The sequence below is a fragment of the Natator depressus genome, chromosome 1 (assembly GCF_965152275.1).
Source record: "Natator depressus isolate rNatDep1 chromosome 1, rNatDep2.hap1, whole genome shotgun sequence".
NCBI lineage: Eukaryota > Metazoa > Chordata > Testudines > Cheloniidae > Natator > Natator depressus.
Window position 1 is genome coordinate 251,825,523 of NC_134234.1, and position 17,597 is coordinate 251,843,119.

Sequence of the window (17,597 nt, forward strand, 5' to 3'; positions counted from 1 at the left end):
TGCTTTGAATTACATAAAAAAATTCAGCAGCCTCACTAGAAGCTGATGCTGCATCACTGACCACCAAGTTCAATGAATGAGAACTGCATGGGACAAAAATATCTCGAGGGTTTAACTCTCGGATCTGTGTCTGCACTCCTCTGTTCTTTCCTCTGATGTTGGCACCATTATCGTAGCCCTACCTCTCATGTCAGCTATCACAATTCCTGTATCTTCCAGCTTTTTAAGAAGCACATTTGTCGTACCAGTCCCTGTAGTATCATCAATGTCAATAAATTCTGGAAAATGCTCTCTGACAGTCACCATTGCAGGGACATTTTCACTAGATTCTGTTGTTGTTACAAAACGCACCATTAAAGTCATTTGTTCCGTATGGCTGATGTCAGGTGTGCAGTCCAGAATAATGGAGTAACATCTTGCTGACTTCAGATCTGCCACAATCTTCTGTTTGACTTTTGTTGCCAGTAACTGTGTGATCTCATTTTGAATGGTTTTTCCAAGGTAGTGGTGTGTGTACATTTCTTGGGTGGTGACTCTTCTTAGATGCTCCTGGAGTACAGCATCAAACTCAGCCATCAGCTCCACAATTTTAAGGAAGTTTCCATTGTTTGGCACATACAGCTGATCTGAAGTGCCACACAGTGCTAGGTTTTGGGTAGCAAGCATTCTCACAATGGCAATGAGCCTTTTCAGAACATTTTGCCAGTAAAGAGACTCTGATGCAATCTTCTCTTGATGCTGATCATCTATGGTGGCCTTTAACCTTAGTCTCATCTCATGTTCTTTCCACCTATGGAATGCTCTCTGGTGATTTGCTGCCTTCTCATGGCATGCCAGATTTCTAGCCAGATTTTTCCAGTCCTTTGTTCCTGTAGAACCCAATGTGGCTGGAACATTAGATTGAAAGAGTTTGCAACAAAAACAGTATGCAGCATTCTGGGTTTTTGAGTACATAAGCCATGGCCTTTCCACTTTGTCACCATTGGGGATTTCACATCAGTTTACTGTGTTGGATGGAAACTTCTATTTTCATTGTCTTTGGGGAACATGAAGTTTTTCACTTGCTGTGGCCCATGCAGTACAGGGAAGTCCCTCAGGCTACTGCTCAAGTCCTGGATCATCTAGACTTAAGGAACTAAACTCAGCAGCAGCTGTTTCTTGCGCCTCCAAAACACTCTTCTCTGATCTATACTTTTCTTCAGGAATGTGCATGTGTAAGGGGACTGTTGCCCCCTTACTAATGTTCAATGGGGGTGTTTTAGTTGCTAGCTCCCAGTACTAAAAGGGGGGTTGATGGGAAATCAGGACCCTGAGACTGACAGTCCCCAGGAACAATGGGGAGAGGCCAATACTCCAGGTCAGAGTGAATGACAGGACGGGCAGGCTAATCAGGGAGTCAGGAGGCCAGGGACGTCCCGTCCTCCGTGTGAGCTGGAATTGCCTGGGTCAGACAGAGTGGGGCCGAACTAAGGAGAAAGCAGGGGTACAAGCTAAGCTGGGGAGCAAAGCTGTGCCAGATCCAGAGGGACCAGAAAAGCAGCCCAGAGAGAGCAGACCCTGCCCTGGGAGTAGAGCTGCAGCCCCAAAGCCAGAGGCACAGCCCAGAGAGAGCAGACTTGCCCTGGGAGCAGAGCTGCAGCAACCAGAGCCAGAGTGGCCAGAAAAGCAGCCCAGGAAGCAGGTCAGTGCTGGGAGCAGAGTCATAGAAGCAGCCTGTGGAGCAGACCTATCCTGGGAGGAGAGCTGCAGCAACCAGAGCCAGAGTGGCCAGAAAAGCAGCCCAGGAAGCAGGTCAGTGCTGGGAGCAGAGTCATAGAAGCAGCCTGTGGAGCAGACCTATCCTGGGAGGAGGGCTGTAGCAACCAGAGCCAGAGGGGCCAGAGAAGCAGCCCAGGGAGCTGGAGGCAGAGCAGCAGCTGTGCAGAGGCAGAGTGGAGCTGGAGCTGGAGCAGTCCAGAGCCAGGTGTCATGAGCAGCTGGGGAGAACGAGGGGGACACCTCAGCCAGGAGGCTCTGCAGGCCAGACTCGGAGGGGGATTGGTAACCCTGACGGGGTGGGGGCAACGCTAGAAAGAAGGGCCCTGCCACCTAGAGCCTGAGAGCATGTGGCCACCACCAGAGCAAGTGTCCAACCCGCAGCATCCCTACAGCACAGCCAGGGCCTGAGAAGAAGGCCTTACAAGGAACAGACTGTGAACTGCCCGGACATTCCAGAGACGCTGTTTGTGATGTTCCCTGCCACAGAGCCGGGTGATGTGTTTCCTTTAACCTTTCCCATTTTCCCTTATTCTTTTTTAAATTAATTGTTGATTAAATAACTTGCATTTGCTTTAATTTGTATGTAATGGTCAGTGGGTCAGAGAAGTGCCCAGTGCAGGGAGAGTACCCCGGAGTGGGGACACTCTAGCCCATCCTAGGTGACCACAGCAGAGTTGGGGGTCAAGCCCCCCCAGGAATCCTGGGCCCAGCCTTGTTGGGGTTACAAGGACTCTGCCAGACAGGAGCATGGAAGGGGAGTCCTCAAGGGCAGGGAGGCCACTGGGTAAAGGAAGTGGGAATGAGGACTCAGATCCTTTCGCTAGCCCACTTCACCGGGGTAGTGCAGAAGCCAGAAAAGTTCCCCACAATAGCAGGACTATTCCCCCGCTTACACATGGTTACATCCATTTGAGATGGAGATATGGATGTTGCAGTAGCTGCCAGGTCACCTGCACTCTGACTAACTGGAAGATCAGGCATCTCCTCACCACTCTCATCCTCACTGGGGCTGAAAGGCTCACCGTGAACATTTGTGTCTATGTATCTCAAGAGAGCTCCTTCCTCCTTCGAAAGAAAAGCTTCCTTTGCTTTCTTTCTTTTTCTGAATGCTGCCCCAGAGGGGCGTTTTCTTCTTTCACTCATGACTGCTGTTCTGTGCCAGCTAGAGTGGCTCTCAACACTCAATTGAAGGGGACAAATAAGCAGGCTGGTAACAGGGCCTGAGTGAGGGAAGATATCAGCATCTTAAGGGCCTAACTGGCTCCTACTACTTCAGTTGACTGCCTGTTCTCCTCAAGTGGGTTCAGGGAAGCAGCAGGAAACAGGAAGCTCCCTGAGAAGCTGGTGTTAATCAGTCCAGGCTCCTGGGAGTGCTAGAGAGGTACATAAGAGGCTCCTCCTCCTCTCTCTCCCTGTAGCTCCTGCTGCTTTCTGTTATTCCCTCTCACCTTTTCTCCTGCCTGCCTGTTATGTCTCTTGTGCCCTCCTTCCTCCAGCCCAGCACTCCACCATCTCTGTGCATCTAGAGCAGAGAGAATACATATGCACCAGCAGCAGACACAATTTTCTACACTCTGGGTCCTAGTGGCGCCCCCCACAGTCTGGCACCTGAGGCAGCTGCCTCAGTTCACCTCATGGTAAGGCCAGCCCTGTACATGTACAGTCTACTGCCTGCTGTAAGTTGCATATACGGCACACTCCCTTATCTTTCTCTGGTAAAATAAAAAATCTAATATTTGAAAGGTGGGTATGCAAGGCTGTGGCACTCAAAGAGTTAAGACATGCAAGTTCCTTGAGGCAAAAGAGACAGATTTTATGGAGGACAACATGCAGATACGACTAGGAGATGAAAGGAGACAGTAACAGGAGAAACATCATTGAAATTGCTTATGGAAGGATCTTCTGGATGATCTATGTTCCTTGTGACTGAGATTCATGTATGTAGCCACCTTGCAGTGTGCCTAAAGCACCCCACTAGGTGCTATAAGCACCATTCTAATAGGCAAGCTCCTTTTCAGCTAGGTAGCAGTGCTGTTATTGACAATCAGGACTGGTGATGTTGCAGAAAGAGGACTGCTTACTTCTCTTAATTCAGTGATTTCTGAGTAGAGATGAATCTCTCAGATATCAATTTTCATGGGTATTTAGAGAATTTACTTGTCGAGGCCTGCTGCAGCTGGGAGCAAACATCTCAATAATTCTAGCTACTGCTGACACACGTACCGGGGGCTTGGCAGAATTCAATTTTTTTTAATAATGCTGATGGAGAATATCAGTGTTTATTTTTAAGCACCTTTTAAAATTTTCATCTATTTAAATGTTCAGTTCCAGGAAATTATGAGGGAAGGCTATTGGGAGGTCAGACAATAATTTTTTAACGACAGGACACACTGAGATTCTAAAAGTTAAAGTTTATAACTATTAAACACAAAACTGTCAACATCACATGTCAAAATATACAAAGTAAATACCGTTAAATCAAACTTTAATAAGTTCTCAAGCAGAATTTTTCTTACTTTGCCTACCCGTACATTAACAACCATGAAAATATTTTTTTTAATTTGGTTTGTGCATGTATGGTGAAATCAACGTCATCAACATTTACCAATAAAAATCTAATCCTTCAAAGCAGAGTAATATGTAATCAAACCCAGGGCAAAGGCTATGAGAATTTGCAAATAGAACTCTGCACAGAGATTCACAAACTGAACCCCGAGGTTCAATTCACAGGGCTTGAAAGTAAGTCAACTCCCATAGGTTCTTTTAGAGAAAGTTCAGTTAACTTAACCCTCTATTATGGGGAAAGTTCAGTTGTGGAAGGTTCTTATTGCAACCACACAACAACAATTTCACAACAAACCTTGCGATCCCCTCATCCTGAAGGGGACATTTTCAAGTTCCAGGACGGGTTGGGGGAAGAGGATAGCTGTTCAAGGAATAACAGACCCAGAGCATGGGGAGAGGAAAGTCCTTTAGCTTCCCAGCAGTGTGTTTGCTGAACTTTCACGAGCATAGGCTGAGGTTCATAATGCCTCAAGTTGCAATTCCAAGGCTCTGTTCAAGACAATGTGAGGTCTGATGAAAGTATGTTGTGCAAGTCTACTAAGTACCTTCATTTGCATTCCCTTCACAGCATTGCAATCACTGGACCACCTTAGCAAACATTTCTGTTTACTAAATTTAATCTTGCACGTCCTGGTGAAGAGAGCATTTTGGAAATTAAAGGATGATTCCTGTATGAAAAATCCTGCCAGTTTGTAAAAAACAGTCTGAAGGCCATGTGCCAGACACAGGACACATACTGAAATGGCAGCTGCCCTTAGATTTGTAGGCACACAAAGATTTCCTTTTCTAAATTGTGTGGGATGAAATTCAGTGTTTGAGAAAATCCAGAAATCTTCCATCGGTGGCATAATCACATCACTAGTACCACCACCCCCTCGGGCACATCAGCAGATAAGAGGAAAAATTCCATGCCTAGAATAATTTTTGTTGGCAACGAGGGTGTTGATCTAGAGGAAAGAGGACAGATTGCGTCTCTTAACTACTTGAACTACCCCTGCACATCCCAGAGAAACAAAACAAAACAATGTTTTGACTAGCAAAGTGAGAAAACAGAACTTAAAAGTTACACAGAGTGACATGGAGACACAGAGAGAAAGATCAACACATCGGCGAGAGAGACACATGCACCACAGTGGGTGCACACACAGATCTACAAACACAGACACAGAGATGCTGTATACATGTTACCCTAGGAAAATAACTAAAGCTATTGAATAATTGCCTGGCTGACATATGGTGTATTTGCTTGTTAGTTTGCCTTCTTTTTGAAGTATTAGGTATTGGCCACTGCTGTAGTAATGGGTGTGATACACACATGCTGGTAAAAGACTGAACTTTTTTTGCCCAGCCTCACCATTATAAGATGGGTCAGAATTGCAAAAAATTTACATCTTTCATATTGATCTCAGTAGCAAATGTTACATGTGTGACAGGCACTATACTGTACAAGAGACACCAATGGATTAACCCAGTACAGCAACTCTTATCTTCTTGCTTAGATAAGAACATAAGAATGGCCACACTGGGTCAGACCAATGGTGCATCTAGCCCAGAATCCGGTCTTCCAACAGTGGCCAGTGTCAGGCGCTTCACAGGGAATGAACCGAACAAGTAATCATCAAGTGATCTATCCCCTGTTGCCTATTCCCAGCTTCTGGCAAACAGAGGCTAGGGACACCATTCCTGCCCATCCTGGCTAATAGCCATTGATGGGCTTATCCTCCATTAATTTATCTAGTTCTTTTTTGAACCCTCTTATGGTCTTAGCCTTCACAACATTCTCTGGCAAGGAGTTCTACAGGTTGACTGCGTGTTGTGTGAAGAGATACCCCCTTTTCTTTTAAACCTGCTGCCTATGCATTTTGTTTGGTGACTCCTAGTTCTTTTGTTATGTGAAGGAGTAAACACTTTCGTATTTACTTTCTCCACACCAGATCCTTGACACTGATGAGAATAGGTCAAGTATCCTCCCTGTATGTGTGTCCTAAATTAAGAGGAATGTTATTGTCAGCCGTTCAGCTAGCTTATTCCTTGCACTAAGGGCCCATACTTACTCATAGTCAGTAGTACCTCAGTGTATAAGTAACCCCATGGATTTCAATGAGACCACATATAGAGCATAGGACTACTCAGTGTAAGCATGGGCGGCACAGTCTGGGCCCTTACTAACTCTACACAATCATGCATGTGCAGTAATGTGGCATGCCTAAGCTAGCTGGGCTTGTCTATGTCAAAAGTTACTGCAGTAGGAAGAGCTTAAAAAGAAAAGGACAGGTGGCTCTTAAGGCTGAGGGTAAAATTTTCTAACATGGCTAAGAGTACGCCTACACAGCAACTAGACACCTGCAGCTGGCTCATACTAGCCGATCTGAGCTTGGGCTGCAGGGCCGTTTTACTGCTGTGTAGACTTCCAGGCTCAGCCTGTAGATCGGGCTCTAGGAGTCCGCAAGGTGGGAGGGGGTTCCAGAGATTGGGCTCCAACCCAATCCCAGAAGCCTACACAGCAGTTAAAGAGCCCCACAGCCTGAGCTCTGCAAGCCCGAGTCGGCTGGCATGGGCCAGCTGTGGATTTTTCTTTGCTGTGTAGACATACCCTGAGTCACCTAGGAGCCTAAATCCCATTGGAAGTCAATGGCACTTAGGCTAAGCGATTCAGAAATTTTTACTCTGAAGCTTCAGATCTCCCCCACCTTGTGAAGAGGTGTAAGTGGTCTTACAAAATTGTGGATATTACTGCACATCATTACCCTGTATGAAATCCTGCAAAGTTTTGTACTGTAGCTTTTATAACACAGTGATTGTTGCAATTGGCTAATGCATCCTGACTGGTGTGGTTACAGCAAAACTTTTACATAATTCTAAGATCCTGAAAATTCATTTTTTTGTTTAGCCTCTGTGAAATAGCCATTTTCACTTAAAAAAAAAAGTTCAAATTGTGCATGTTGTCAATGCAAATTAATTTTCCATCTCTAAAAAAATTGTTTTGAAATTCTGAAAAATTCACAATTATCATTCAAAAATGAGCGTATTTTTGAGCCTCAATTCACTCAGTTGTGGAGGAATCATTACAGACTGTTGAGGGAAAAACCCCATCAAATTGTGAAACTTCTCATGAAATTGGATCATGTTTGAAAATACAAACAAAATGTGAAAAACCTCATTTCCTAACATTAGGTAATTTCATTTTTCACCCCCCCACTCCGGCCCCGCCTACAGTTATGTCTGTCCAGTAAGTTTCCAAAAACCTTTGCCAAACAGATTCCTCCTTTCAGGATGCCTATTTTGCAATCAAAATGAAACAAGGGAAAAATATCTATCCCCAAGAAAAGCTGTTGGTGTCTCTGTCTCTTGTTTTCTAGCTATCATAAAATCTTTTGATTTCACTGCCAGAGAAGCTCTCAGCAATCAAAGGCAAGACAGAAATGCATACCTGAGCCAGCTCCAACCAGATAAAGTCACTAGCAGTGCCAAATGGCAGTTTGAGATCTTAGATTAAGTAAATTGCTATGTGGATTTAGGTTTCTTTGTTTTGTTTGTGTAACAGGGTGCGCTCACCTCTCATGAGCAGGGCTGGATTAACGCAGGGGCTTTAGGGGCTGCAGCCCAGGGCCTTGGGCTAAGGGGGGCCCTGCAGGCCCAGATACAGCCCGCTACTTCTTTTCATCTGGCCCGCTGGCATGCCCCTGCCGCCCCTAGGCAAGGGCATTCAGGGAATCTCTGTGTGCTGCCCCTAGCACCAGCTCCCATTGGCTGGGAACTGCGGCCAGTGGGAGCTGCAGGGACAGCAGCTGCGGGCACAGGCAGTGTGCATCACACAGAGCGGCCTGGCTCCTCCGCCTAGGGGCTGGCCATGCTGGCCACCTCTGGAAGCAGAGCAGCATGGAGCCAGGGATCCTGCCTTAGCCCCACAGCACTGCTGATCAGGAGCTGCCTGAGGTAAGCAACTCCCAGCCGGAGCCTGCACCCCGACCCCCTACCCCAGCCCAGAGCCCCCTCCTGCACCCAAACTCCCTCCAAGACCCCACACCCCAACCCCTGTCCCAGCCCTGAGCCCCCTCCCACACCCAAACTCCCACCCAGAGCCCACACCCCAAACCTGCTGCCCCACCACAACCCCTGGTCCCATCCCTGGCCACAACCCCCACAGCTGGAGCTGCACCCCCTCCCACACTCCAATCCCCTGCCCCAGCCCTGAGCCTATTTCCACACTCCAAACCCCCAGGAGCCCCACAAAATCTAATAGCCCCAGCCCACAGGAGAGTTAATCCAGCCCTACTCACAAGCACCCCCTGGCGGAGTGCATGTGCCTGCACACTCTCTCAGTGTTTGTGGTGGGTCTTCGCTGACTCAGCCCTCCAGCCGAATCACACACAGTCTGTGTACTAAAAGCAAAGCAAACACCTTCTGGGGTACAAATCCAACAGGGGCCTCTCTCAGTGCCCTCTGTAACATCTCTCTCAAGTTGTCTGGAATAGAGCAGTGCCCCAGGGCTCCTTCCCTGGAGGCAACATCTTCGCCCTCTCAGGGACTCTCTTCAGCTGGGCCACTACAGTTCAGTTCCCCTTCTGAGGTGCCTCAAAGTCCATGAAACTTTCCCAGTGGCTGGTGGGGGAACCCAGGCCTGCCCTCTACTCTGGGTCCTAGCCAAGGGACCCTATAAATAGCAACCATCTGCCACATCCCTTTAACTCAGGGGTGGCTAACCTGAGCCTGAGAAGGAGCCAGAATTTACCAATGTACATTGCCAAAGAGCCACAGTAATAAGTCAGCAGCCCCCTGATCAGCTCCCCTGCCACCAGCACCTCCTGCCAGCAGCAGCCCTGCCGATCAGCACCTCCCCCTCCCTATCAGCTGTTTCGTGGCATGCAGGAGGATCTGGTGGGGAGGAGCGAGAGCATGACAGGCTCAGGGGAGGAGGAGGGAAGGGGGGACACCCCCCCCCAGCACATTGGGAAGTTGGCACCTGTAGCTCTAGCCCCAGAGTCAGTGTCTATACGAGGAGCCGCATATGGCTCCGGAGCCACAGGTTGGCCAGCCCTGCTTTAAATAAACAGCATTGCTGCTACAATTCCCTGGGCCACTTCTCCATGGCTCCAGCACATTCTTCACCCTTACATCAAGGCCTTGTCCTGGTGGAATCCCAGTAGCCAACCCAGAGCTAATTCATGTTCCCCTCAGCCTCTGCCAGCACGGCTATGTCCAAGGTCCTGTAGCTTCCTCAGTCAACCACATGCATCCTCCAGATCCAGCAAGGAACTGAACTCACTCTGGCCCTGCAGCTCTTCTTATACTAGCCTGCTGGGCCCCAGTTGGCTGCTTCCCACACGGCCACTCTAGGCAGCTTGGAGGACCTCTCTACTGTCCTTTTCTGGGGTGGGATGTGGCAGGGCCACGAGGCCTCAGTAGGGGGCCTCAGGGGCCTAGTCCACCCCGTCATAGTTTGTTTGTTTGTATTTTGGGGGTAGGTGGTGGGGAAAGAGGGGTATTTCAAAAAAGTGTTTAAGTGGTTTCCTTGACTTTCCTGGGACTGCTGGGGTTGTAGGAGACTGTATTTACCCGGGGTAAAGCAAGGCAGAATCAGGCCCAGAATAGCTACAGCAGAGGCAATGGCAGAGCCAATTTCTCCCACACAGTTCTGGCAGCCAGCTTCATTTTGTAAGGCACTGACTTGTTTCTTTTCTTTTCTTTTAGACTTCTAAAAATATGCCCGTCACTTTCATCTCTAGGCTCTTGCATATTAGCACACACAGAATTACGAAAATGAGTTGACACATGCCAGCTAAACTTACCCAGTCTCAACCCATGACTCAAACTGAAGGCACAAATATGTCACACCATCACCTTCCCCAGCAAAAGCCAATGTCAACAAATGGGCTTTTCACCAGGCCCCAAAAGTCAACAATCTCAGGCTCTGTCAGACCAACAGTGGAAGCCAGCTTCAAAGTCAAGGGCCTTGTATTGAAAATGCCTTCTCAGAAGCCCTAAGTATTCAAAACTAGGGAGGTGATTTCTCTGGGAGGGAGGACCCAGACTATATAGAGCTTTATAGATCAGTATCAGCCCCTTGAATTGCAGCTTGAAGAGAACAGGAAGCTAATGTTATTTATTGATCATTTGTATCAATTTACTGCTGTTGACACTGCTAAGCAAGAAGGCCATTACACCCTGCACCAGGCGAGTCTAAGGCATGTCTATATTACAAAGTTTGGTCAACTTAAGTTATGCTGGCTTTCAGCTGATGACATTTGTAAGTCACTTGGGTGGTGCACGCACACTTGGCTGTTTGCATCAGTGCTGCACATCCTCACCGCATGCAGTTTTGTCAATAGAAAATGCAGTGCACCACAGTAGGTATCCCAGTGTGCCTTGCACTGCTGTCCAGTGTAATGCCTTGTGGGACATTTTCGCCGTGCTTTGTGGGATACCAGCAATTCACCCAGGGATTTGTGGGAACTAGGAGTTAAGTTCCCACAATTTCACTTTCTCCATCCCGTACTGCTTATTCCATCCCATAATTTTCACACCTTTTTAAGGTGCAGCAGGACTTTTCCAAAAGCTGCAAGCAGGGACATTCTTGCCTGACTGATGCATTCACATTAGTAAGGTTGAAATGTCAATGGTGATGCTGGGGGACCTAGTCTACCCCATGCTCACCTGGTTCATGAAGCCATACACCGGCCACCTCGATAGCACTGAGAAAAGTTTCCACTGCCAGCTAAGCAGGTGCAGGATGAATCTTGAATGAGCATTTGGTCAACTCAAAGCTCACCGATGATGTTTAATGGCTAGAGTGCCCCTTAGCAAGGCAAGCATTCCAAATGTTATTGCTGCATGTTGTGTATTACACAATATGTTGTGAAATGAAGGGGGAGAGGCTACTGGCAAGGTGGAGGGGTGAGGTGGACCAGCTCTCTGCTGAATTTGAACAGCCAGGTACAATTAGAATTGCCAATCATGGAGCTATGCAGTACAGAGAGGCCTTTAAAAGATCATTTGAACAGTCAGCCACAGTGGCATTGTGTCATGCTTTTCGGAACTTGTGTTCCTTCACGTGTACAGACCTAGAGTGTGGGTGGTTTAGTGATTCTTGTTATTAATTTTGTAAGGCGGCATGTCTGCTTGGTGCAAACTAATAAATATACTCTGAATTTCAAAAACTAAAACTTTATTGTGCACATATACACAGGAAACAAAGTGTAAATAAACAAGTTAAAAACATTTTAGCATCACTGTCAGGTGAGCCATATTTATAACAAACAAGTAAAACAATAAACATACATGTTTACATATTAAAAACATACGACAATGTTTCATTCATGGTAAAAATAAGTAGTGCACTGTGCTTGCTGGCTGATCCTGTAGTTATCACTGGTCAGTGTAAGTATATGATTCTCCTCATTCTCCCCTGGCATGGAGGAGTAGGGTAAGGGTTCATTCCATGCTGCCACCTGTTTTGCTGGGGGGTACAAAGAGCAGCCACCAGGATTTTTCCATGGAATGGAAAGGCTGATGTGTGCAGGGTCTTTGGGCATTTACCTCAATAATGTTCTGCAACATCAGTGTGCGTTGCCTGAGCACTTTCCAATTCCTGTCTCTATCCCTTTGCCTCTCCTCCAGCATCCAGTCTCTCTCTGCCTGGCCCTTCACCCGGCTCTTGGCCGTTCAGCCCCTCCAATCCGTGTTCACAGTCTGCAGTCGTAGAGGACTGGAGGATCTCACTAAACATAAAACATCTGGGTCCGAGGTTCAGCAGGCAGGGAGGGTTCACCTCTCAAGGCCACCATAGAAGAGGCTGCTGTTAAAAACAGAAAGAGACATTGTTAGATTTACACTTGCAAGAGAAAGGGAAACTTCCTTACTTTATTCCCATGAAGACCTCTCATAAATAACGTGAACTCTCTCTTTAGCTTCGAAGTGCCTTGTTCTGGCACCACTCTGCAGCTCAAGACATGGTGAGTTTGGACTAGCAGGTGAGAGAGGGGAAACTGTGGCATCAAAGGTTTAGATGGTGGGTGCCCCAGGGTACAAATATAGGGAAAGTGCAGTGAATGTTGCCCATATTTTCACAAGCAGTGGTGATTTTGGCTGATATTTCACTTCTGAGGGTGACAGAGACACAGAGAATACAGCTGCGACTGGCATCCCAAAGCCAACCTGGCCTGCAGCTGACAGGGTTGCAGAGTATCTCCATGAAAGTTAATTCAGATCTGTTACAGAGGGTAAAAGGGACATCCCTGTTCAGATTAACAGAGTACTCTGCATGGAAAAGCAAATGCTGCCTCTACCTCTATCTGAGCACAAGAGAGTGGTTTATTGTGGACTGTGTAATTCGGACTGCTACGCTCATCTGTTGGAAATGATTTCCTAAGGTGTAGTTGATTGAAGTGGCAACTATGTATGCATTCCAAAGCATGAACTTTAATTGGATACCCCATGCAAGTAAAGCGAGGAATCAAAAGTTAATGCCTTTGTTCTCTAAATGTGCAGGTGGGATGAACGCCATTTGTAAGCAAGGCAGAAGGGAAGAGGTAGGGGAGGCTTTGGTCACTGAAAAGAGAAACAAACATGCTTATATGGAATAATGCATCTATACACTAACCTGAGCTCCTTTCCCCTTCATCACTGGGCTCATCGGTGCTCGCCTGGCAGGATTGGCTTGATTCCACTAGAGTTTTGAAGAGCTCCTGGCTCACCACATGGTGTGTGTCCCCCACTTCCTCTTCTTCAGGGGTTTCCACTCCCAGCTCTCATGAAGTGTCCACAGCCACATTCAGGGTGCCGGTGGGGTTCTCACCAAGTTTGTCAAGCAGTTTGTTGTAGAAATGGCAGGTTTGCAGGACGGCCCCAGTGCTGTCGCTCTCTCTCACCTTCTGATATGCCTGCTGAAGTTCCTTGGCTTTCACCCAACATTGATGCTCATCCCTGTCATGCCTCAGGTTTCTGATGCTCTGTGTGATCAGCACGTAGACGTCTACATTGCTTTGGTTGGTCCTTAACTGGACTTGCACAGCCTCTTCTCCCCATAGTCTGGGGAAAGCCAGGACGTCTGCTCTGCTCCAGGCAGGAGCACATCTAGGTGTAGCTCTCTCTGTCTGTGCTGAGCCAGTATGGCCAGACACTCGCAATGGCCAGCTAGTAGGTGTGAGCGCCAAGGTGGGCAACCAGGAAAAGGCATTTCAAAGACACACAAAGGTTTTTAAAGAGGGAGTAGACTTCCAGTCTCTGGGACCCCTGCCAGTGGAGTTCAAAGTTGTGATCAGAGTGGTCACTATTGCAGGGGAAAGGGACATGATGGGACAGCTGCTGGAGGACTATTAGGGTTGAGCAAGTAATTCAGTGTCTACACTAGCACTACGCTGATGGAAGTAGGGGTTGATTTTGGCTCTGCATCATTGGGGGGCAGGGTTATTGTGTTGATGTAATGGGGTGCCTGCATTGACAGCAGACAAGCTTAGGTGTAGATGCATGCAAAAAAAAGTTGAAACAAGTCGACTCAGGTCGGCCTAACTTTGCAGTGTAGACCCGGCCTAAGCGGGCTTTAAGAGTCCCCTCATTTACAGCGCACTATAATCATCAAGACAGGAAGTCACACAGGCAGAGATAACAGTGAGTAATACGTGCAAGCAGTGCACCAAACGCAGATGAAAGACACACATGGTCTCTGATACCATCTGGAATAGCCTAGGATCCAGAGATACCTCTAAATCATGGGTGGGCAAACTTTTTGGACTGAGGGTCACATTGGGGTTCCGAAACTGTATGGAGGGCTGGGTAGGGAAGGCTGTGTCTCCCCAAACAGAGTGGCCCCCACCCCCATCCGCCCCCTCCCACTTCCTGCCCCCTGACTGCCACCCTCAGAACACCCGACCCATCCAACCCCCCCTGCTCCTTTTCCCTGGACCGCCCCCTCCCGGGATCCCCCGCCCCTAACCACACCCCTGGGACCCTACCCCTTATCCACCCCCCCACACTCCCTGTCCCCTGACTGCCCCAACTCCTATCCACACCCCCGCCCCCTGACAGGCCCCCTGGGACTCCCACACCTATCCAACGCCCACATTTCCCATTCCCTAATCGCCCCCCCTCGAGAACCTCTGCCCCATCCAACTGCCCCCTGCTCCCTGTCCCCTGACTGCCCCTGGGACTCCCTGCCCCTTATCCATCCGCCCCCACCCTGCTCCCCACCCCCTTCCTATGCTGCTCAGGGCAGCAGGACTGGCAGCCATGCTGCCCGGCCGGAGCCAGCCACACCGCCGCGCTGCCCAGCAGGAGCTTGCAGCCCTGTCGCCCAGAGCGTTGGCAGCATGGCGAGCTGAGGCTGTGGGGAAGGGAGGACAGCAGGGGATGGGCCAGGAGCTAGCCTCCCCAGCCGGGACTCAAGGGCTGGGCAGGACGGTCCCGCAGGCCAGATGTGGCCCGCGGGTTGTAGTTTGCCCACCTCTGCTCTAAACTGAAAACCTTATTGACAACCCCCTCAAGCCCTAGGTGCAGACATCCTTAACAGATGCTCAAGATTCTTCCACAAACTAACCAGCACTAGAGTCACTGGGTATTGCTGCATGCTCAGACTTTGGAAAATCTGGCCACTTACTTAGGTGCCTAAATATGGATTTAGGAGCCTAAGTTTAGGCTCCTATTTTTGTAAACCTTTGACCTTCATGCATTATTTTATCCTTGGTCTTAGTGATGAGACTGACTGTCAGGAAACAGGGCCTGCAGCAGAGCCAGGTCTCCGTGCAACCTCATGAGCGCAGTAGGCCTGTAATAGGCTGCCTACTTAGCTACACCATCTGATTGGGTGGAAGAGTCAGCAGACTGGCTCTTAAGCCCAGCAGCAGTTCAGTGGCTGCTCAAAGCATTCACCTATAGCTCCCACTTATTGCCAGCCTTGCTCCCTCATAGTTCCAGTCCTGTCCCTGCCTTGTCTCATTCTCAGGAACCTGGTTCTGACCCTTGGCTCCAGTTCCTGACTTCTGACTCCAGTTCTGACCCTTGGCTCTGGCTGCTGATGCCTGCTCCAACCACTAGGCCTGATGCCTGCTCCAGTCCTAGGCATGACCATCCATGTCCTGGCCACTGACACTGACTGTCAAAAAGGGTGCAAATTGTGAAGACTGTTTTTGTAACAGAGGCACCTTTTAAATAGGAAATGGACTGAAAGCACCAGTGCCAAACAGGGTGGTCACAGGATAACACTTTTCAATCATTACTTACCTCAGCTGAATTTGCAAAATCTATGGTTAAATAATGAGGATGGTTGGTTCCTTGTGACTGTCTTCTCTGTCCAATATTTTGTGATACCTGTGCATCTATATAGGAGATTTCCGAGAGTTGCATCAGCAGGGATCCTCTAGAAGAGTGGTTCTCAACCAGGGGTACACATACCCCTGGGGGTACACAGGGATCTTCCAGGGGGTACATCCACTTATCTAGCTATTTGCCTAGTTTTACAACAGGCTACATAAAAATCACTAGCAAAGTCAGTACAAACTAAAATTTCATACAGACAATGACTTGTTGTAGACTGCTCTGTGTACTATACACTGAAATGTAAGTACAATATTTATATTCCAATTGATTTATTTTATAATTCTATGGAAAAAATGAGAAAGTGAGCCATTTTTCAATACTAGCATGCTGTGACACTTTTGTATTTTTAGGTCTGATTTTGTAAACAAGCAGTTTTTAAATGAGGTGAAACTTGGGGGTACACAAGACAAATCAGCCTCCTGAAAGGGGTACAGTCGTCTGGAAAGTTTGAGAGCCATTGCTCTAGAGTGGACATTGGGAAGTCTCCCTCCCCACAACCCCATACACAAACAGTGGAAATTGAAGTCCATAGTCTCAATGCCCCTCAGATCCAGAACTGTGCAGGGGAGAATCCCATCCATGAGGCCCGACCTCTTCCCCCCAGCTATATAAGCTTGGGGAAGAAACGCCAACATAGAGGAGCAGAGACAAGCAGCTGCAGCAGGAACCTGCGGACTCAGAGAGACCATCATCTGACTTTTTACAACTTTTACTCAGGATAGTCTTTCCCCTCTGCTGACTGGCTGTTTGTTATCTCACCTATTTACCTCAGCCTCACTCCACCTGTCTTCCATACTCCCCTTCTTCCCATTACTCTAACCTCCTCCCTTTCATGGGCCCACTACCTTTCCTCTCTCTTTTCTCAATTAATCCCCTTCCAACAAACCCCACCCCCCAAATTAGAAACAAAAAACAAAAACAAAAATAACACCCCCTGGCACCAACATGACGTTTGCAAATCACTGCGTTGTTCACGCTGCTCATATGTAATATCCCTTCCCACAATACTTTGTCTTGTCTATTTAGATTGTAGTCTTTTTGGTATCTTGTTCTATGTTTGTACAGTGCCTGGCACAATGGGGCATTGAATTTAGCTGGGGTCTCTAGGCGTTACCATAATACAAATAATAGTTATAAAATCATGTAATCCCTTTTATGAATTACTGTCTACATATCCGCTAGAACAGGGTATGCTGATGGTTCGTACAAGTTAAGATCATGCCTGGGCCAGCCCAGTGACCTAGCAGTATTGGTCTGTACTGCTACAAAAGAGATCTAGATTTAACTGCTGCTGTTGTCTCCCATGCAGAATCTGGGACTGCTGAAGATGCCTTGTAGTTAGGGCAAAGTTGTTACTCAGAAGTAAGTTGGACAGGTTGATAAAGGAGGAATGTTGGCAGGCTCCCAAAGGAGTCCCAAAACAACTCTCTCAGGCTAGCCGAGTGGTGGCTGCAATGGGAAGGGAAGGGCTCCCATTAGAAAAACTGGAGTCTGACTTTGGAGCTCCATCATTTTTCTGACCCAGTGCTAACGTAATAAACCTGGGTTATCACCTACCACCCAGGGCTTGCTGCAAAAGTTGTAGATGGAGTAAAGGGAGTTGACACTATGGACTCCGCCATACTGCAGGCCGATGATGAGGCTGCGGAAGTCCTCTCCTAGTGCCATGCTGTATGCATGTTGTCGAATCAGAACAAAGTCAGGCTTAAAGGACCTAGAAGACACAATTAGAGTGATTTTTTAAAAAAATAATCAGCAAGGCTCCTTTCCTTTCCCTCTTTTGCCTCCATCCTCCCCCATTTTTGCTCTCCTTCAAATAGGTGGAATCTTCTCAGGCCACAGTATAGTATGAATTACACTACAAAGAAAAACCTAGTGATAAAAAAAAATTAAAATCCTACATAACCACGAGCACAAGGGCTTAGAAACTCTCCAGACAGATTTGCCAGTTTCCATTTCAGACA

The 17,597-nt window shown here is 47.8% G+C and overlaps 1 protein-coding gene across 1 annotated transcript in view; it reads right to left on the reverse strand.

Annotated features, from left to right (window-relative positions):
• The window catches only part of SYN3 (synapsin III), a 280,530-nt gene that overhangs the window by 176,350 nt on the left and 86,583 nt on the right, over nt 1-17,597 (reverse strand). The window contains exon 5 of the mRNA XM_074941255.1: nt 17,191-17,347. Coding sequence (XP_074797356.1) covers nt 17,191-17,347 — 157 coding nt within the window. The remainder of the gene's footprint in view (nt 1-17,190; nt 17,348-17,597) is intronic.